The sequence below is a fragment of the Mercurialis annua genome, linkage group LG2 (genome assembly GCF_937616625.2).
Source record: "Mercurialis annua linkage group LG2, ddMerAnnu1.2, whole genome shotgun sequence".
NCBI classification, from domain to species: domain Eukaryota; kingdom Viridiplantae; phylum Streptophyta; class Magnoliopsida; order Malpighiales; family Euphorbiaceae; genus Mercurialis; species Mercurialis annua.
In genome coordinates, this window is record NC_065571.1 from 49,074,246 (window position 1) to 49,089,117 (window position 14,872).

A 14,872-nucleotide genomic window follows, 5' to 3' on the forward strand; every position below is an offset into this window, starting at 1 on the left:
CAATTGGCAATTTTAGCTCATTTTCAATTTTTCAATTGTAACTATTTGTACAAATTAGAGTGGAAAAAAAGTCAAACATGTATTGCTTCATATTGCTCTAATTTGTATTTTTATTATCATTAATTTCAAATATGAAGCAATATAAAGATATATTGAAACTTTTTTTATTCTAGTTTTATAAGATGGCTATAATTTATATTAGAAATTAAAAAATTATATAAATTGAAGATTTCAAAAATTTGGAATATAAACGCAAGAAATCAAAAAGTTGAGATATTTTCCAATGATTAACTCGTATAAATAACACAGTCACACATATATGAGTAGGGGTGAGCAAAAACCGAACCAAATCGAAAAACCGAACCAAACCGAACCGAAATTGAGAGTGGAGTGGTTAAAGTGGTTAAAACGGTTTGATTTGGTTTAAGATTTTCAAAATTTGCGGTTTTCGGTTTTGGTTTGGTTATAGGTCTCGGTTAACCGAACCGAACCGAAAAACCGAAATATCAATACTACGCCGTTTTTATCATTTATGCACACTACTATAAATACTCCTTTTAACACTGAAACCCTATTCATTACCCTGCCGCATCATCCCTTTCCCTTACCCAAACCCTAATTCCTCTCTTTCCCTTTTATTTTCTTTTTTATTTGCCTCTTTTATATTCTGTTGCTCTTATTTTTGCTCCTCCTTCCATCTATCTTCCTTATCAAGCGTGCTAATTCTTATCTTTTTCTCTACTTTTCGTTTCTCATCGAGCGTGCTAATGTTTTACATTTTACGGTGAGTTTTGACTATTTTAAGATCGCATCAGTTTATGTACTGTTGTTTATGTCTTTTTTTTTTTATCAATATTGGGTTTTTACCATGGATCTAACTTTTATGCTATGTTTTTTGATACGAGATTTGATATTTCAGCAAAAACACTGGATTATATGGAAGTTTTAGTTAAATTCTTAACATTTCAAGGTATAGATTTGAAATTTTATTGATTTTTATTTTGATTTTCGGTTATTTCTCGTTTCAATTACTTATCTTAATTAATTTCTTGTTTCAAATTTTTGCAGGATCTTCATTTGGCCACTCTCATATTGTTTTAGTTTTTGATATTTTGAATAGAATGTAAAATAATATGAGAAATTAGTAATATATTTAAATCATATGTTAATATTAATTTTTATCTCTTTTTATGTAGATCTGTATTTAGATTTTTATGTTTTTTTTCAATGGTGAACCGAACGATCGAACCATGAAAACCATCCCTATTTTATGTGTTTCTATTTAATTTTTTTTATATGAGAACCGACCGAACCAAACCGTTTAAAACCGAAATTTCGGTTAACCGAACCGAAATAACCGCGAACCGTTTCAGTGGAGTTTGGTTTTTATTTTAATAGGGGTGGTTTGGTTCGGTTCTAGCAGTTCGCACACCGAACCGAACCGAACCGAACCGTGCTCACCCCTATATATGAGTTCCTATATTAGTTCCATTTTTAGCATTGAACCCCTCTATATATATAACATCTTTCTTTTTGTTAATTCACGACGTAAAAAGTCTGATTTAAAAACTTAATATCAATAAAAAATACAAGACTAAATTTTAATAAAAATAATAAATAGCAAATAATACAATCATACCAATAAATTATAACTCAAATGGTATAAGCGTTAGTTAATAATCTGTTAGTTCGTGGATTCAATTCCTCCCACAAACATTTCTCTCTTCAATTATATATATAAAAAAATAATTATTTCGGTCGCACTAACAACATGTGAAGTACGTACATTTTGTTTTCCTGATGGAAAAACTTAATATCTATAAAGTTTTAAATTTACGGATTGAATATTGATAAATGAAAGTATCAAGATTTCATGATAAAAAGTGAACAAGAATAAGAACTTGAATGTATTTTGCCAATATATAAAGGAACTAGGACTTGGCTACAAAGTGGAAAGAAATAACTCGATGTGACATGTACCACACAACATCAACCTTTATTTTTGTGTTTTAATACAATTGTTTTTTTTTTTGATAATTGGGGGAGGGGGAGCGCTTGTGGGAGGAATTGAACCCACGACCTTGACAGTTTGCTGTCCAGCGCTTATACCATTTGAACTACAGCTCGTTGGTGTTTTAATACAATTGTTGGTTCAGGTGTTTTACATATTAGCGTCGCTTCATGTGTTTCACATGTGACTCGTCAAATTATCAAATAAAATTTAAAATAATAATTAATTTGGAATTGTTTATCTTATTAAATACTTTAAATGACTGTTTTAATTGTTTAAAACATTTAATTGGTGCTTAAACTTTATCATTATAAAAAAATTTAATAGAAAATATAAAATAAAAGTTAAAATAGCAGTTCATTGAAATAGTTTACCTTATTTAAAATTCTATACGATTAAAAAATAATTAAAATAGAAATCATTAAATAGTCAAAGTAATATATTTTAATTAGTACTCTAGACAATTATCTATATATAGTAGCTTATTTTAGTTAATACTCTAATTTTAATGATTATCTTAATGTTTTTAAATTAATAATTAAATTTTTATAAGTGAAAGGGATATTAATGTAAGTGTGTCTGTCCCCCTCCCCCCTCTCCCATACGTGTTTTTATATATAGTATAGATATAATAGTTAAGAAAATAGCTTTTCTATTAGAGAAAATGATCATTTATGCTCTTAAGATTTGCCTTTAGGATCAAACAAACTCTCAACGTTCGAAAAAGTTCAAATATGCACCTAATGTCTTAAAAAGTAAACAACCAGGCCCCCATTTTGACTTATAAATGAGACGTTGAGAGTCTGGTTGTTGAAATTAGAGGGTCTGGTTGTCCATTTTTCAAAACGTTGGGGACATACTTGAACTTTTCTAGACGTTGAGGGCTTATTTGATTTTAAAGTCAAATTTTAAGGGCACAAATGACCCTTTTCCCTTTCTATTATTGTAAAAATTAAAATAATTTATGGTTATCGATGAAAAGAGTAATGATATATAATCCATTTTTTATGATCCATTTTTCTTGTACTGGCGGACGTGACAATTAAAGAGTGAATGTATTAAATTTTATTTTTTAAGATATACACTGTCTGAAAATTGACCGAATAAAGACTTCTTATATAAAGAGAATTATGGAGCGTTGGTTAAATAGGTGGGTTATAAAGATTTTTTTTATGAAACCCTTATAGATTGTGTCACTGCCCACTGGAGTAGTTTTTGTAATTGAAGAAGACAAGTAAGAGTAAAGAGGGTAGAGATGATAGAAGAAGAGACATGTAAACAGATTTTTGGACCAATAATTTGCTTACAAGGGATGTTCCACTTCCCTTCTAGTAAAAACAACAAAGTACGTAGGAATACATTTATTTTACGAATAGATATATAATATTGGTGAAGAAAGTTATACAAGAAAACACCATTACATTACAATTTATGCTAATTAACGAGCTTCATTGTTACAGAGTCGGTTTACACGATAAAAATAATATTTCTAAAAATATATTTATAAACGTCAAATATCATGACAAATATTCTGTACATATTTATTATGTAATATTTTTGAATTGCATGAGTATAATAAATGAAGAGCGCTTTTCTTCAAAAATAATTCTCTCTTTTTGAAATTACCAAATTCTTTATGTCATAAACATCTAAAATTCTAAAATACCCGCAATTCAAATACAATAAAGAGAGAGTTGAAAGTAATTGATGCTATGCAATTAACTAATACTTTTAATTTGTAGCCGCATCGATATTGATAGTCAGGAGAATTAAAAAAGGATATATTTGTTGTTGTACATAAAAAAAATGACTCTCTTGATATGAATCCACAGTTTGTGATATTTCTAGATTCCTGGATTTTCTGAAACTCAGAATAAGCTTGAAGAGCTAAATAAGAAGACAAATTACAAGAACAAGTCAACAACAATCTTAATTTCCTGAAAGTCAACATATATGCACTATCAATTTATGCTAGGGGGTCCATATAATTACATTTGCTCACTATATACAAAGAGTCTAGGAATGCATAAGTAGATATATAATGAGTAATTAATTCAAGGGTTAATTTCATAAAAAATCATGATCTTTACACGAAATTTTATTTTAATCACGACTTTTAAAAATTGTCATATAAAACCATGAACTTTTATTTTTTTTCAAATTTGTCATCAAATCAATTTCTGGTGTATTTTTGCTGACGTGTTCACCGGAATCCGGCGAATCTGAAAAAAAATGAAAGGTAGAAATACACAGGAAAATTAATCGGTGATAGAGACTTGAAAAAAAAATGAAAGTTCATGGTTTTATATGACAACTTTTAAAAGTCGTAATTAAAATAAAATTTCGTGTAAAATTCGTGTTTTTTTATGAACTCTTAATATAATTGTAGGTATATTTCGCATCAAAGAATCAAAATTGGATCTTATGGATAATTGAGGTCATGACTATCCTTCCACTACCATCTTCTATTCAAACTTGCTAAGTGCCTATCACGTCACCCACTTCTCTTCATGAAAATCTATTGGTAGTATCGATTAATAACCGAATCAACAATGGCTAATTCGAATCAAATTAAAATTGATATCCATTTTAATTCGATTAACATAACCAATAAACTATACCTCAGACAGTATAAGCGTCAGGCAGTAATCTGCTAGGTCGTGGGATCAATTCCTCCCACAAGCGTTCCCCCACCCTCTAATTATCAAAAAAAAAATCGACTAAAATAATTAATACATTTAATCTAAATGAGAATAAAATGTTTAATTCTTTAATTTAACTTTTACAATTATATATCAACTAAATCAATCTAAAAATCAAACTTCAAAACAATGTCATTTAAGCTATATATGTTTATAAATAATTAAATCATAAATAAATTTATAAAATTTGATTAACCGACTAAAATTTTATAAATATTTTGCTTGAGAAATGGTTTGATTTTAGATTTGCTAAACCAAATCAAACCAAGCCTACATCCTAGAATTAGAATAGTTTTAATTGATGAAAGGTGTGGAATATATAGTATATAGTTTTGGTAATGAATTAATGACATATGAAATGTATAGAAATAAGCAAGAGAGGATGTTATAATAATAGTATAATTAAGAGAATAGGGAATTGAAAAGGTCAAAAATACATCCATATGTCTCGGTTAGTTGATGATCGATCACAATGCATTTCATCATCACAAATTCTTGCATTTCCCGCAACTTTCTCTCCTTTTTTCAATTTCTTCCTTCTTATACTCTTTTCTTTCCATTTTACTTTTCCTGCTTTCAACGAGGTACGTTTCCTTTTTCTTTAATTATTTTGTTTCTTAATTAACTCTAACATGCATCCTTAATTTCTTTTTAGTTTTCTAGTAATTGAATTCTTGTATATGTTTCGCTAAATATTTACATATGAACACGTATTTATAATCGATCTAAAGCTTTATTGAATATTAACTTTAGGGTTAAAGTTTTATGCGGTTATTGCCATATATTTTTTTGTAAAACAGTTTATATCATTTCATTTGTTACATTTGATGATTGAATCTTTATTTTTACATCATCGAATAGGTTATTATAGCATTTTATGCCAAAACGGATACAATGGATGACTGGCAAAATTTATCGTAATTATTTTGTACAGTTTGAGGGTAATCAGCGTACTCTAGTTGCCACATAAGTAATTTTGATCTGAATTATTATTGCAATCTTCCGCTTATGTAAAAATGAAAATTCAGTTATCAAAATTGAAACGATGGTAACTGTTAAGGTCTATAGTTCATGTCTGAATCAAAGCGTCTTGCAGCTTTTTCAAATTATAATTCATTCCTTTTGGTGTGTATTTCTGCTTTTAATTAATTTTATATAATATGGTTTGTTTCCGTTTTCTCTTCATTAATTGAGTTGCATTAATTTGGTAGTGGTTATTTTGATAATGCAGGGTTAGAATAACTTGTTATCCAAGAATCATATATATGGCTACAATTAGGGCAAAAGATAGTTTGAGAAAGGAGAAGAAGGTGGCCACCCCTTCTTCAAGTCCAAAACCAGCTATAGCCACCCACTCCGATCATAAATTAAAATCATCAACCCCTGCCTCTTCGTCATCAGCAAAACCAGTCCCGAACTATCTCAAACCTACACTTAGCTCAAAATCAGAATCTTTAAAATTTGTCAAGAAACCTAATCACAGCAATAATAATGAAGACCCCGCGCAAAAGCAGCTTCTTAGAAGAAGATCTTTCGACAGGCCTCCGTCGTCTGTTCGTGCACAAACTTCACTCATCAGCTCACCCGAACCCAAAGAACGAGTCGCTGCTTCTCGGATCCCGAATAACAGACCTTCATCAGCGTCAACGGCTCATACTACAGCTTATTACAGACCCGTTCTTGACAGAAATTCAAAGTCTCTCAAGCCTACTGTAAGATCACCACCTCAGCAAGTACACCGGCCGGTAGCTAATTCTGCAGGGACATTATTGAAAAGGAGCAAAAGTCTAAGCAAGAATAATAATTCTCATTCATCCAAGTCTCCGAGCAATAGTATTCCTCCTCCTCCGGATGAAACTCAAGATTTGAACCTTGAAATCAACCAAGAAACAACTAATAATGAATCTTTGGTTCAAGAAAGTGCTGAATTAGAGGCAGTGAATAATGTTGAAGACATGGATGTTGCTGAAGATTCTCAAGTTAAAGACGGCGGCGATGTTCATCATCATGAAGATGATGAGAATATAAAAACTGCTGAAACTTCCATAGTTGAAGAAGTTTCAAGTGTCGTATCTGATCAGGTTGAAGTAAATGAAATAGAATTACGACACGAAGTAGTTCATCAAGATGAGAACATACAAGAGGAATTAGAGCATGAGGATCAGAAAGAAGAGCGCGATGAAAATCAATTAGATGATACTAAATTAGTCGATAATCAGGTTATTACTGATGATCGCAAAGAAGAAGAGAACATCGTAAACGAAAAAACTCCCGAAGAAGAATCCGAAGCTGTCGTAGAGGAAACAAAGTATGAGGAACTCGTAAGCGAAGAGGTTAAACTGAAAAATGAAGAACCAGATGTTCAAGAAGTAGTAGCGGTGGAAAATCGGGTCGAAGAAGGAAACGAAGAAGTTAATAATAATAGTAATAATAATAGTAATGCAACGCAAAATAAGAAGCAACCAGCAGCTTACAATGATGTGATAGAGGAGACAAAGAACAAGCTGCTAGAGAAGAGGAAGAACAAGGTTAAAGCTTTGGTGGGTGCATTTGAGACAGTCATTGACTATGAAACAGCTGCTGGTTCTAATAAATGAAATTACTACATTTTAGTGAAGAGTTCAACAGAAAATTGTCGGACAATGGTGTTTGTTAGTTCTTCCTTGCATGTGGGGATACCGTTACGATGGTCTGCTAACCGTTTCGGTGAAGCTGCACACTTTATACTTATATTACTACATACACTTTGCTTTTGTCTTTTTGGTATTTATTGTGAAATAGTATTTTGTTTGTTAAGTTGATTTATTTCCTTAATTGGATTGAAGGCTATATTTGTATTTTTGAGATAAATTATGTATAGACATTAATTACTTCATCACCAGATTTTGTAAAATTGTGTCAGTGATTTTGTATGAGTTAAAATTCTTAGCAATACCAAATCTTAGTCTTATGTTTTAATGTGGGAATGACAACATATTTTAAAAATATGTTACTATACGAAAAGTGCCACCTCAAATGAAGATTGATATAAAATTTGACTAAATGAAGTGCAACGACGTATGGAAGAATACGTTTTTGAGCCCAGAATGGAAACCATGCATGATTGTAAACTGCACATCACATCAAATTTAAATTTATTAACGACTATCTTCTGAGCGTAATATATGAAAAATACATTCATGAGCTCAGACCGATCACCACATCAAATTCAAAATCCAAAAATAATGAGTTAGTAAGTTCTTTCCGCTTATATATTCCACATTCTACTTGTATATTATCAATATGGGATTTCATCATACTTATTATTCAACACATAATAACAATCACTGTGTCAAAATATTTTAGAATATATTTAATTTGGTTGTTCTATGAGATAAAAATAGTGACGGAATATCATTGATATTTAAAATAAAAAAATTTAACACTAATCTAAATACCAATTGAAATTTTGGTATAAAATTAAAATATATGACAAAAGTTTGATATTACTTAGGTTTTTAACCTTGATTTGTAATGCAAAGGAAGTATCACCGAATCTGTAGCGAACATGTTGCATATATATGGATTTACAAATATGTTTAGAAGTCGTTCAATTAAGAGAGAATATATTATTATACATGTACATCTGTAGCAATCAATAAAATGATTGTCAATTGTCATATATATTTGGCCTGCAATTTATTTAATTTTCTAAATTATAACTATAACAATCACTTGGCCATGACGAAATTCAACTCAAAATATATATAAACAAGAATGTATGGCGGTCATACATTTATGGTAATATTCCCGAAATCAAACATACATGATTTTATTTATATTCTATAAATTGGAATATAATAAGTATAATTTGATCAATCCATATTATTGCTTACAAGTAACAACCAAGTCCAACCAACACTTGAATTACAAGAACTGCATTTCGGTTTTGTCGCCAATAATGTGGAAAAAAAGCATTCAATCTCAGTAGATAAAAGAAAGGATAATATATAGACCAGCAATTATTATTATCAGCATTAAATTACCCTTATTGTTTAGTAATCCCTGGTAAAACTATTCCCTCTGTTATACCGGATTTGCAAAGAAACCTGTCTTTCTAGCAAAAGTTGCCTGCGAAAATTAGCTATAAAAACCTCAGCCCTCTGGTCGATATCTTCATCAGAAGCACAGCTTCTCGTTCTTTGTAGAGTTCGGTTTCGGTCGGACATTTCTACATCTTCAATGCAACCGTGCAAACCCACCGTATCGTTAAAGCTCTTCAACCGCCGTTGCGGCCGCTTCGATGCATTACCGAGTATAGAAGCTATGCGCCAGTTTCGCAGGTTAAAGCTTAGTAGAAAGTTTAATTTCTTGATAGCCCTCTTCATGTGGTCTAGCACTGCCCATTTTCCTTGTCTTCCCATATTTTTTGTTTCAATGCTTAATCAGTTTTGATTGCTGAAAATGGAAACAAGTGAGGGTTTTTATAAGGAGTTTGGTAAAAAGAATTTAAAAATTGTCAGACAAGTCACTCGGTTTATCATAGGTAGCGTGTCAGCAACTATTTGTGTATCTAAAAGACTAAAACAACTATTTGTGTATCTAAAACAACTAGCAGCCAATAATAACGGTCGAAATTTCGGGACTAAATACTAGAATTACAATAACGTCACATGTAAATGTGTAAGCATCAGGTTTTTTGTGCTTCAACACATTAGAATTAGACAGACATTTTTGCCACAATCTACAGGAAACTGATAGGCAATTGATTTCTTGCTGACCAAGTTTTGTCACAATACAATAATACTTTCAATATAAAATACAAGTCAGGGAATTTCGTTGACTTTTTTTGCTACATACTTTATTCTTGTTCTTGGCTAAACACGTCTGATATATGTCTAGTGAGTTTAAACAGTTTTTCAGCTGTAAAGACTCCAACAGCCTTAGAGCTTGAGTTGTATGTATCACTATCGAAATTGCTATATTTCAAAACTATAACCATTCTGTACTTTTTAGCCAAAAGTAGATCAACCACATGACCTATAGATGTTGTGGTTGCAACACAAGGAGGCGGGCTTCTCATCATTGCCATAAGAGGGGCATTCAACTGCACAAGATCGTGTAGGGTTAGCTCGGAAGTAATCGGTCAATCATGCCTCGGATTAGATGAGATTATAATATATAGAACCAAGCTAATATCGGAATAATTTGGAAACAGCAATGCCAAATAACCTCAGTGCAGTCATTGCGATGCAATAGTCCAATACAATTGCCCCAGTCATCTACAATAGGCACAACTTGATCCCTGAAGAAGCGCATAACAACTTTCTTCAATTCTACTGAGCCAAGTAGCGGCTGAGCTTCTATTAATGGTGTCATAATGGTTTCAATTGGTTCGTCTAATGAAACCTGAATAGAAGAGTTGTATTCATGGAATTAGAAGAATCAATGTTGTGTCAACAAGAAAGGTTGAAAATTAATGCAGTTTGAACTCATGATGTCATCCATTGTTCATTAAGAAGACCCCGCTTGCCAAATATTTAACTAAATCAACACATCACAACAGCAAGGGTGGGGAAACAAATTTTGGTACCTGAGGAAGGAAATAAGGACTTAAAATTGATTTTTTGAATCCCAATAAGGCTTCTATGCGCACAGCAACCTGCATTACAAATGCAAAATAAGGGTAGGCAATTAATGGTTAATTTTAACGACCAAAGATAAAGCAGTTACATCAACAAACCAATGTTGATGAAATTCAGAATACTGACATATCATGAAATAATATAAGCCATCCTCAGAGTTACTGATATCGACTTAAGTAGTTAATAGTTATCTAGCAAAAAGCCAAAGGCTGAGCATTTGATAAGAACAGTTCAGCAAATTCTAAAAATTTGGATAACATAATTCATATATGAGTAATGCTATTTAACCCACCTTATTGTACCACGTGATGTGGCAACAAACGAGTTGAGGGATTAGATTCCTTTTTTGAGCTATACATTTTTGGAAATGAATTGAACAATGAGAATTTGACACATAAGGAGGGAATTGGAAGGTGGTACAAATTGGTGGGTTATAAAGCATTTTCCTTTAAATATTTACATAGATCTTCAACATGACATAAGATTTACGTACGTATCTGGTTCTTAATTTCTCCTCTATTTGAAGGAGAACTGAATGCATACATACCATGCCTCCTCGATCTGTCCAAGATATGCCTTTCCATCTTGGTATAAATTTTCTGAGATTTTCTAAAGCCACATCGACCTGACCCAAAATATCAAAGGACATAAGATGTAGCGTTTAGCAGTTGCCCCTTTAAATCATGAAATCAAACAGCTGAGGATAAAGTAACATTCGTATAAAAAGAATGTGTTCCCTCAATTGTGGGAAAACAAGTGTAGAAGTATTGTTACTGCATTCATTTTGATACTTTTCAGCTAGAATCTTCAATATAATTTTCGTTATCAATTAGTTCAATTTAGTACCTGACCGGCATTTAAAGCAGCCTCCATGAGAAGATGATCAGTTTCCTGTTGAACTGCAGGAGAAATAGTACCTACAGAATCTACCCACAAGCGTTTGTGCAGATTCTTTACCATACTGTAATCTCCTTCAATAGCAAAAGCACGCATCATAGACAAATATAGATGAGGTTTTGGCCTGAGTTCCAGATTCAAACCAGCCCGCTTTATTATTTCTCCAAATATACAAAGAGCACCTAATACATAATAAACAAACATTGTTTAGCAGCTTAAGAGATGATTTTCAGTTCCTTCAGAATCGGTATAAAAATTTGCAATCTCTCAATGCTCACAAGAAAAGAAATGGAGAAAGATGAAGAATGGTAAAATACATTACTAGCAAAATGACCAAGAAAAAGTATTTGATCACTCAGAATCCAACACACCTTTCATTGAACCAGAATTCAGCAGTGCATCAACCATAGCAGTGAATCCAGTTCGATCTATAAAGAGATTGTCATGCAACTTCATTTCAAGCACAATCATCTCGACCAAACCGCGATTCTTTGAATTCCCAGAAGCCTTTAAAAAGGAGAAACCAGTAAACAGAAAAGAAAAGAAAAGCGAACAATTGGTTTACAATACACAGACAAGATGCTGATATTCCACGACCAGAAAGTTTTCAAGCCAACTGATAACAAAAACTTTATTTATAAAAAAACAATTGAAAGTTCTCAATGTCTTGGCAAAGTGTTTTTAACTTTCTCTAATTTGAACCCCGTGCACAGAAGTATAAAAACAAATTGATATGAATATTTCTCACCTTAAGCAATGTCGTATAGGTGACAACATCTGGGTAGAGATTATCGTTGTTTGATTCCCGTGCTTTGTCCTGCAAAAGATCACAGGTACCATAGTTTGTCTTAACCATTATAAGTTCATATAAAACACCCTAATTAGTTATGTATAGAGGCTCTAAACTGGCCTTCCAAAATGCATGCGCGTGACCTTCATTTCCTTAAATAAACTCATAGCAGCATCCAAACTTTTTGACTTGACACGAGCCAGAATTAGTGTATTGTAGGTGAGCCTATCAGGAGTTAACCCTAGATGTGATATCTCATCCCACACAGCCACAGCAGCTTGAGGACACCCAGCGTTTATGTATCCCTGAAAATCCATAAATTTCATGAGCAAAGATTTGAAAAGCTTAATTAATATCAATACAAACTTAAACAAACTAGAGTAGATCAATGCAAAACCTTCATTAGTATGTTGTATATCAAGACAGGAGCACTGCCTCCTTCACGAAGTAGAAATCCATAACGTGCAAGAAGACCATTAGCACGGCGCAAATCTCCTGCACTACAACAGAGCAAGCATGGCAACAGAAGTAAGTACCCTGATCACACTGGTGAAACAAAAAACACACCGGCCTCCTCTGAACTTGTGCTAACAATGGATTTCCATCAGAATAACATATTTCTAGTTTCTTTATCAAATTTCGATCTAAAAATTGCTAACCTGATTCGATAATAGCATTTAAGAGACCTGTGATAATTGGGGCAGACAATTTGACATTTCCCTTAGCAGAACCTTGTTCTAGGGCTTCAAGTATCTGAAATGCTTCATCAAATCTTCGCGCCTTACCCAGACCCTTCAAAACAAAATTTTTTTGGACAATGAGTTCAATAAATAGTAATTAAAGAGCTTATAATGGATTTTGATCCTACCTTAAGCAAAGTACCGTAAGTGACACCGTCAACTCCACAACAGCCTGGGTTAGACATTTCATCAAACAGTTGAAGTGCAGAATCAATATCACCGCAATGAACACATCCCTCCACCACCGCATTCATGACGATGGTATTCAGCTTCCCATAGCGTGACTTGGCAACCTCAATTTCATCAAAAATCTGCTGAAGCTGTCTCCGGCGAGTGAGTTGAACGACCCGAGATGTGAGTTTCTTCAGATGAGAATTTGTACTGCAACTGCGAGGATGAATACTGAGTGAACGGCGCCGTGTTGATGTGAAGATAAAATTGAGAGAGGGGAACCATGGTTTTGAAGCCGAAGGCAAAAAGGCTTGAACTTGGTAATGCATTGATAGTAGTAATAGAAGAAAAATTATCCATGAGCGTATTAGCAAGCCATGCAAAAGTGTTGAAATTTGATGATTAGAATGAAGCTAAAATGGATGGATAATGTTAGAGGGAGGAAGATGCAATACTCCCACTCCTCTACTACAACTTATAAGACAGTCTCATATAGTCGGATATTAAACTCCCTGGGTAACTAGAGTTACCTCGAATTACATAATGATCATTAAACTTGATTTTGTTACAAAATGGTCACTGAACTATACCTTTTGTTACAAATGGGTGTCACTCATATAAAACGCAACGTTTTTGCTTACATGGCAAGCTTTAATTACAAAAAAGTACATAGTTTAGTGACCTTTTTGCAATAAAAAGTATAATTCAATGACTTTTTTGTAATTCATGAAAAGTTTAGTATTCTTTTTGTAATAACTTAATCATGAAAACGATGCATTTAATACGGGTGACACCCCTTTGTAATAAAAAGTATAGTTCAGCGACCATTTTGAAACAAAATGATGTTTCGTGATCATTATGTAATTCGAGGTAACTCTAGTGATCCAGGGAGTTTAATATCCCATATAGTCCATAAGCTTTTTAGTAATTTAGTCCATAAGCTTTTAAAATAAAATTCAATTACATACACCTCTATGTTATTTTTTCAAAGCCGGATTATATATTAAGAAAATTGAGATTACAACCTAAATCGTCGATTACAAAAAAAAAACAATCTGAAACTCTATAATTGAACATAAAAAACGAAATAATAATAGAAATTAAAAAACACAAATTTTACTGGTGTTAAATATCTTGTACCTTCATAATTTCTATTTATCTCTTTTTTCGCTGTTAAAATACTTTAAACAATGTAAAAAAAATTGAACTTTTAAAAACTTGAATCTGAAGTTTGAACAAACACTTAAAAGGCTTGAACGGTCCAAAAATCTACCGCAAAACAACCCGTGTATAGCAAACAAAACACACAAAATTCTGTAAAACGGAGCAATTTATTCACCTATATATTTCAAAATGCATAAAAATATGTGTCAAATACTATTATTCTTATAAAGTTTGATTCGAAATACTACTACTTTTTCCATGTATTATTTAAAAAAATTATTTATCTCTTCACATTTAAGTTTTTTTTTTAATTAATTTGTTTTTCTTAGGAGGTTTCAATTAGCTGAAACATAAAAGTGAAGATAAAAATAGTGATTTTTATATTTAAAAAAAAATATTATTCTGGATATAAACTCATGAAGATAATAAATAATTCTAAAAATATTAAACGTAAATGATTAAAAATTGGCCATTTAAATAAAAAATACAGCTATAATAAAGTAAGAATACATTATTAAATAGAAATATCTTTCTAAACAATATTAATTATTAAAATTTATGATTAATTATATGATTTTTTAATTTCAAATATAATTAATAATTTATATTAATTTTGATTTTAATTTTTAATATTTAATATTTAAATTTAATTTTTATAAATATATTTTTAATTTCAAAACTAGCTGGAAACGGAATAATAAATTAGAATTCACTACTAAAAAGCATGTTTTAGCGACGAATTTTTTCCATCGCTACAAGCAGAAAATCCGCCT

General features: G+C 31.7%; 3 protein-coding genes and 1 long non-coding RNA gene across 4 annotated transcripts; 2 read left to right on the forward strand and 2 right to left on the reverse strand.

The window, feature by feature from the left end:
- The first annotated feature begins 386 nt into the window (after positions 1 to 386).
- Positions 387 to 1,279, forward strand: LOC126669551 (uncharacterized). Its single transcript, XR_007638504.2, has 3 exons — positions 387 to 784; positions 906 to 970; positions 1,069 to 1,279. It is a non-coding gene; the product is annotated as an uncharacterized LOC126669551 (long non-coding RNA).
- Positions 1,280 to 5,109: 3,830 nt separating this feature from the next.
- On the forward strand, positions 5,110 to 7,606 carry LOC126667187 (uncharacterized). The gene is made up of 2 exons (XM_050360149.2): positions 5,110 to 5,297; positions 5,945 to 7,606. The coding sequence occupies exons 1-2, from the start codon at positions 5,173 to 5,175 to the stop codon at positions 7,308 to 7,310; spliced, it is 1,491 nt and encodes a 496-aa protein (XP_050216106.1). The 5' UTR covers positions 5,110 to 5,172; the 3' UTR covers positions 7,311 to 7,606.
- Positions 7,607 to 8,747: 1,141 nt separating this feature from the next.
- LOC126668669 (uncharacterized) lies at positions 8,748 to 9,116 on the reverse strand. The gene has a single exon (XM_050361856.1). The coding sequence runs from the start codon at positions 9,114 to 9,116 to the stop codon at positions 8,748 to 8,750; it is 369 nt and encodes a 122-aa protein (XP_050217813.1).
- Positions 9,117 to 9,317: 201 nt separating this feature from the next.
- Positions 9,318 to 13,411, reverse strand: LOC126669977 (pentatricopeptide repeat-containing protein At5g10690). The gene is made up of 11 exons (XM_050363631.2): positions 12,893 to 13,411; positions 12,684 to 12,816; positions 12,422 to 12,519; positions 12,168 to 12,329; positions 11,983 to 12,051; positions 11,606 to 11,741; positions 11,184 to 11,416; positions 10,885 to 10,962; positions 10,286 to 10,354; positions 9,925 to 10,101; positions 9,318 to 9,799 (listed from the first exon to the last, which is right to left on the reverse strand). The coding sequence occupies exons 1-11, from the start codon at positions 13,262 to 13,264 to the stop codon at positions 9,554 to 9,556; spliced, it is 1,773 nt and encodes a 590-aa protein (XP_050219588.1). The 5' UTR covers positions 13,265 to 13,411; the 3' UTR covers positions 9,318 to 9,553.
- Between the last annotated feature and the right edge of the window lie 1,461 nt (positions 13,412 to 14,872).

Bases quoted from the DNA above. Each gene is read 5' to 3' on its own strand.
- LOC126667187 (XM_050360149.2), top strand. From the start codon at position 5,173: ATGATCGATCACAATGCATTTCATCATCACAAATTCTTGCATTTCCCG. The intron at 5,298-5,944 runs GTACGTTTCCTT...TTGATAATGCAG, and splicing joins CTTTTCCTGCTTTCAACGAG to GGTTAGAATAACTTGTTATC.
- LOC126668669 (XM_050361856.1), bottom strand. From the start codon at position 9,116: ATGGGAAGACAAGGAAAATGGGCAGTGCTAGACCACATGAAGAGGGCT.
- LOC126669977 (XM_050363631.2), bottom strand. From the start codon at position 13,264: ATGCATTACCAAGTTCAAGCCTTTTTGCCTTCGGCTTCAAAACCATGG. The intron at 10,963-11,183 runs GTACTAAATTGA...ATTTTGGGTCAG, and splicing joins CTGCTTTAAATGCCGGTCAG to GTCGATGTGGCTTTAGAAAA. The intron at 10,102-10,285 runs GTACCAAAATTT...TCTTCTATTCAG, and splicing joins GTCCTTATTTCCTTCCTCAG to GTTTCATTAGACGAACCAAT.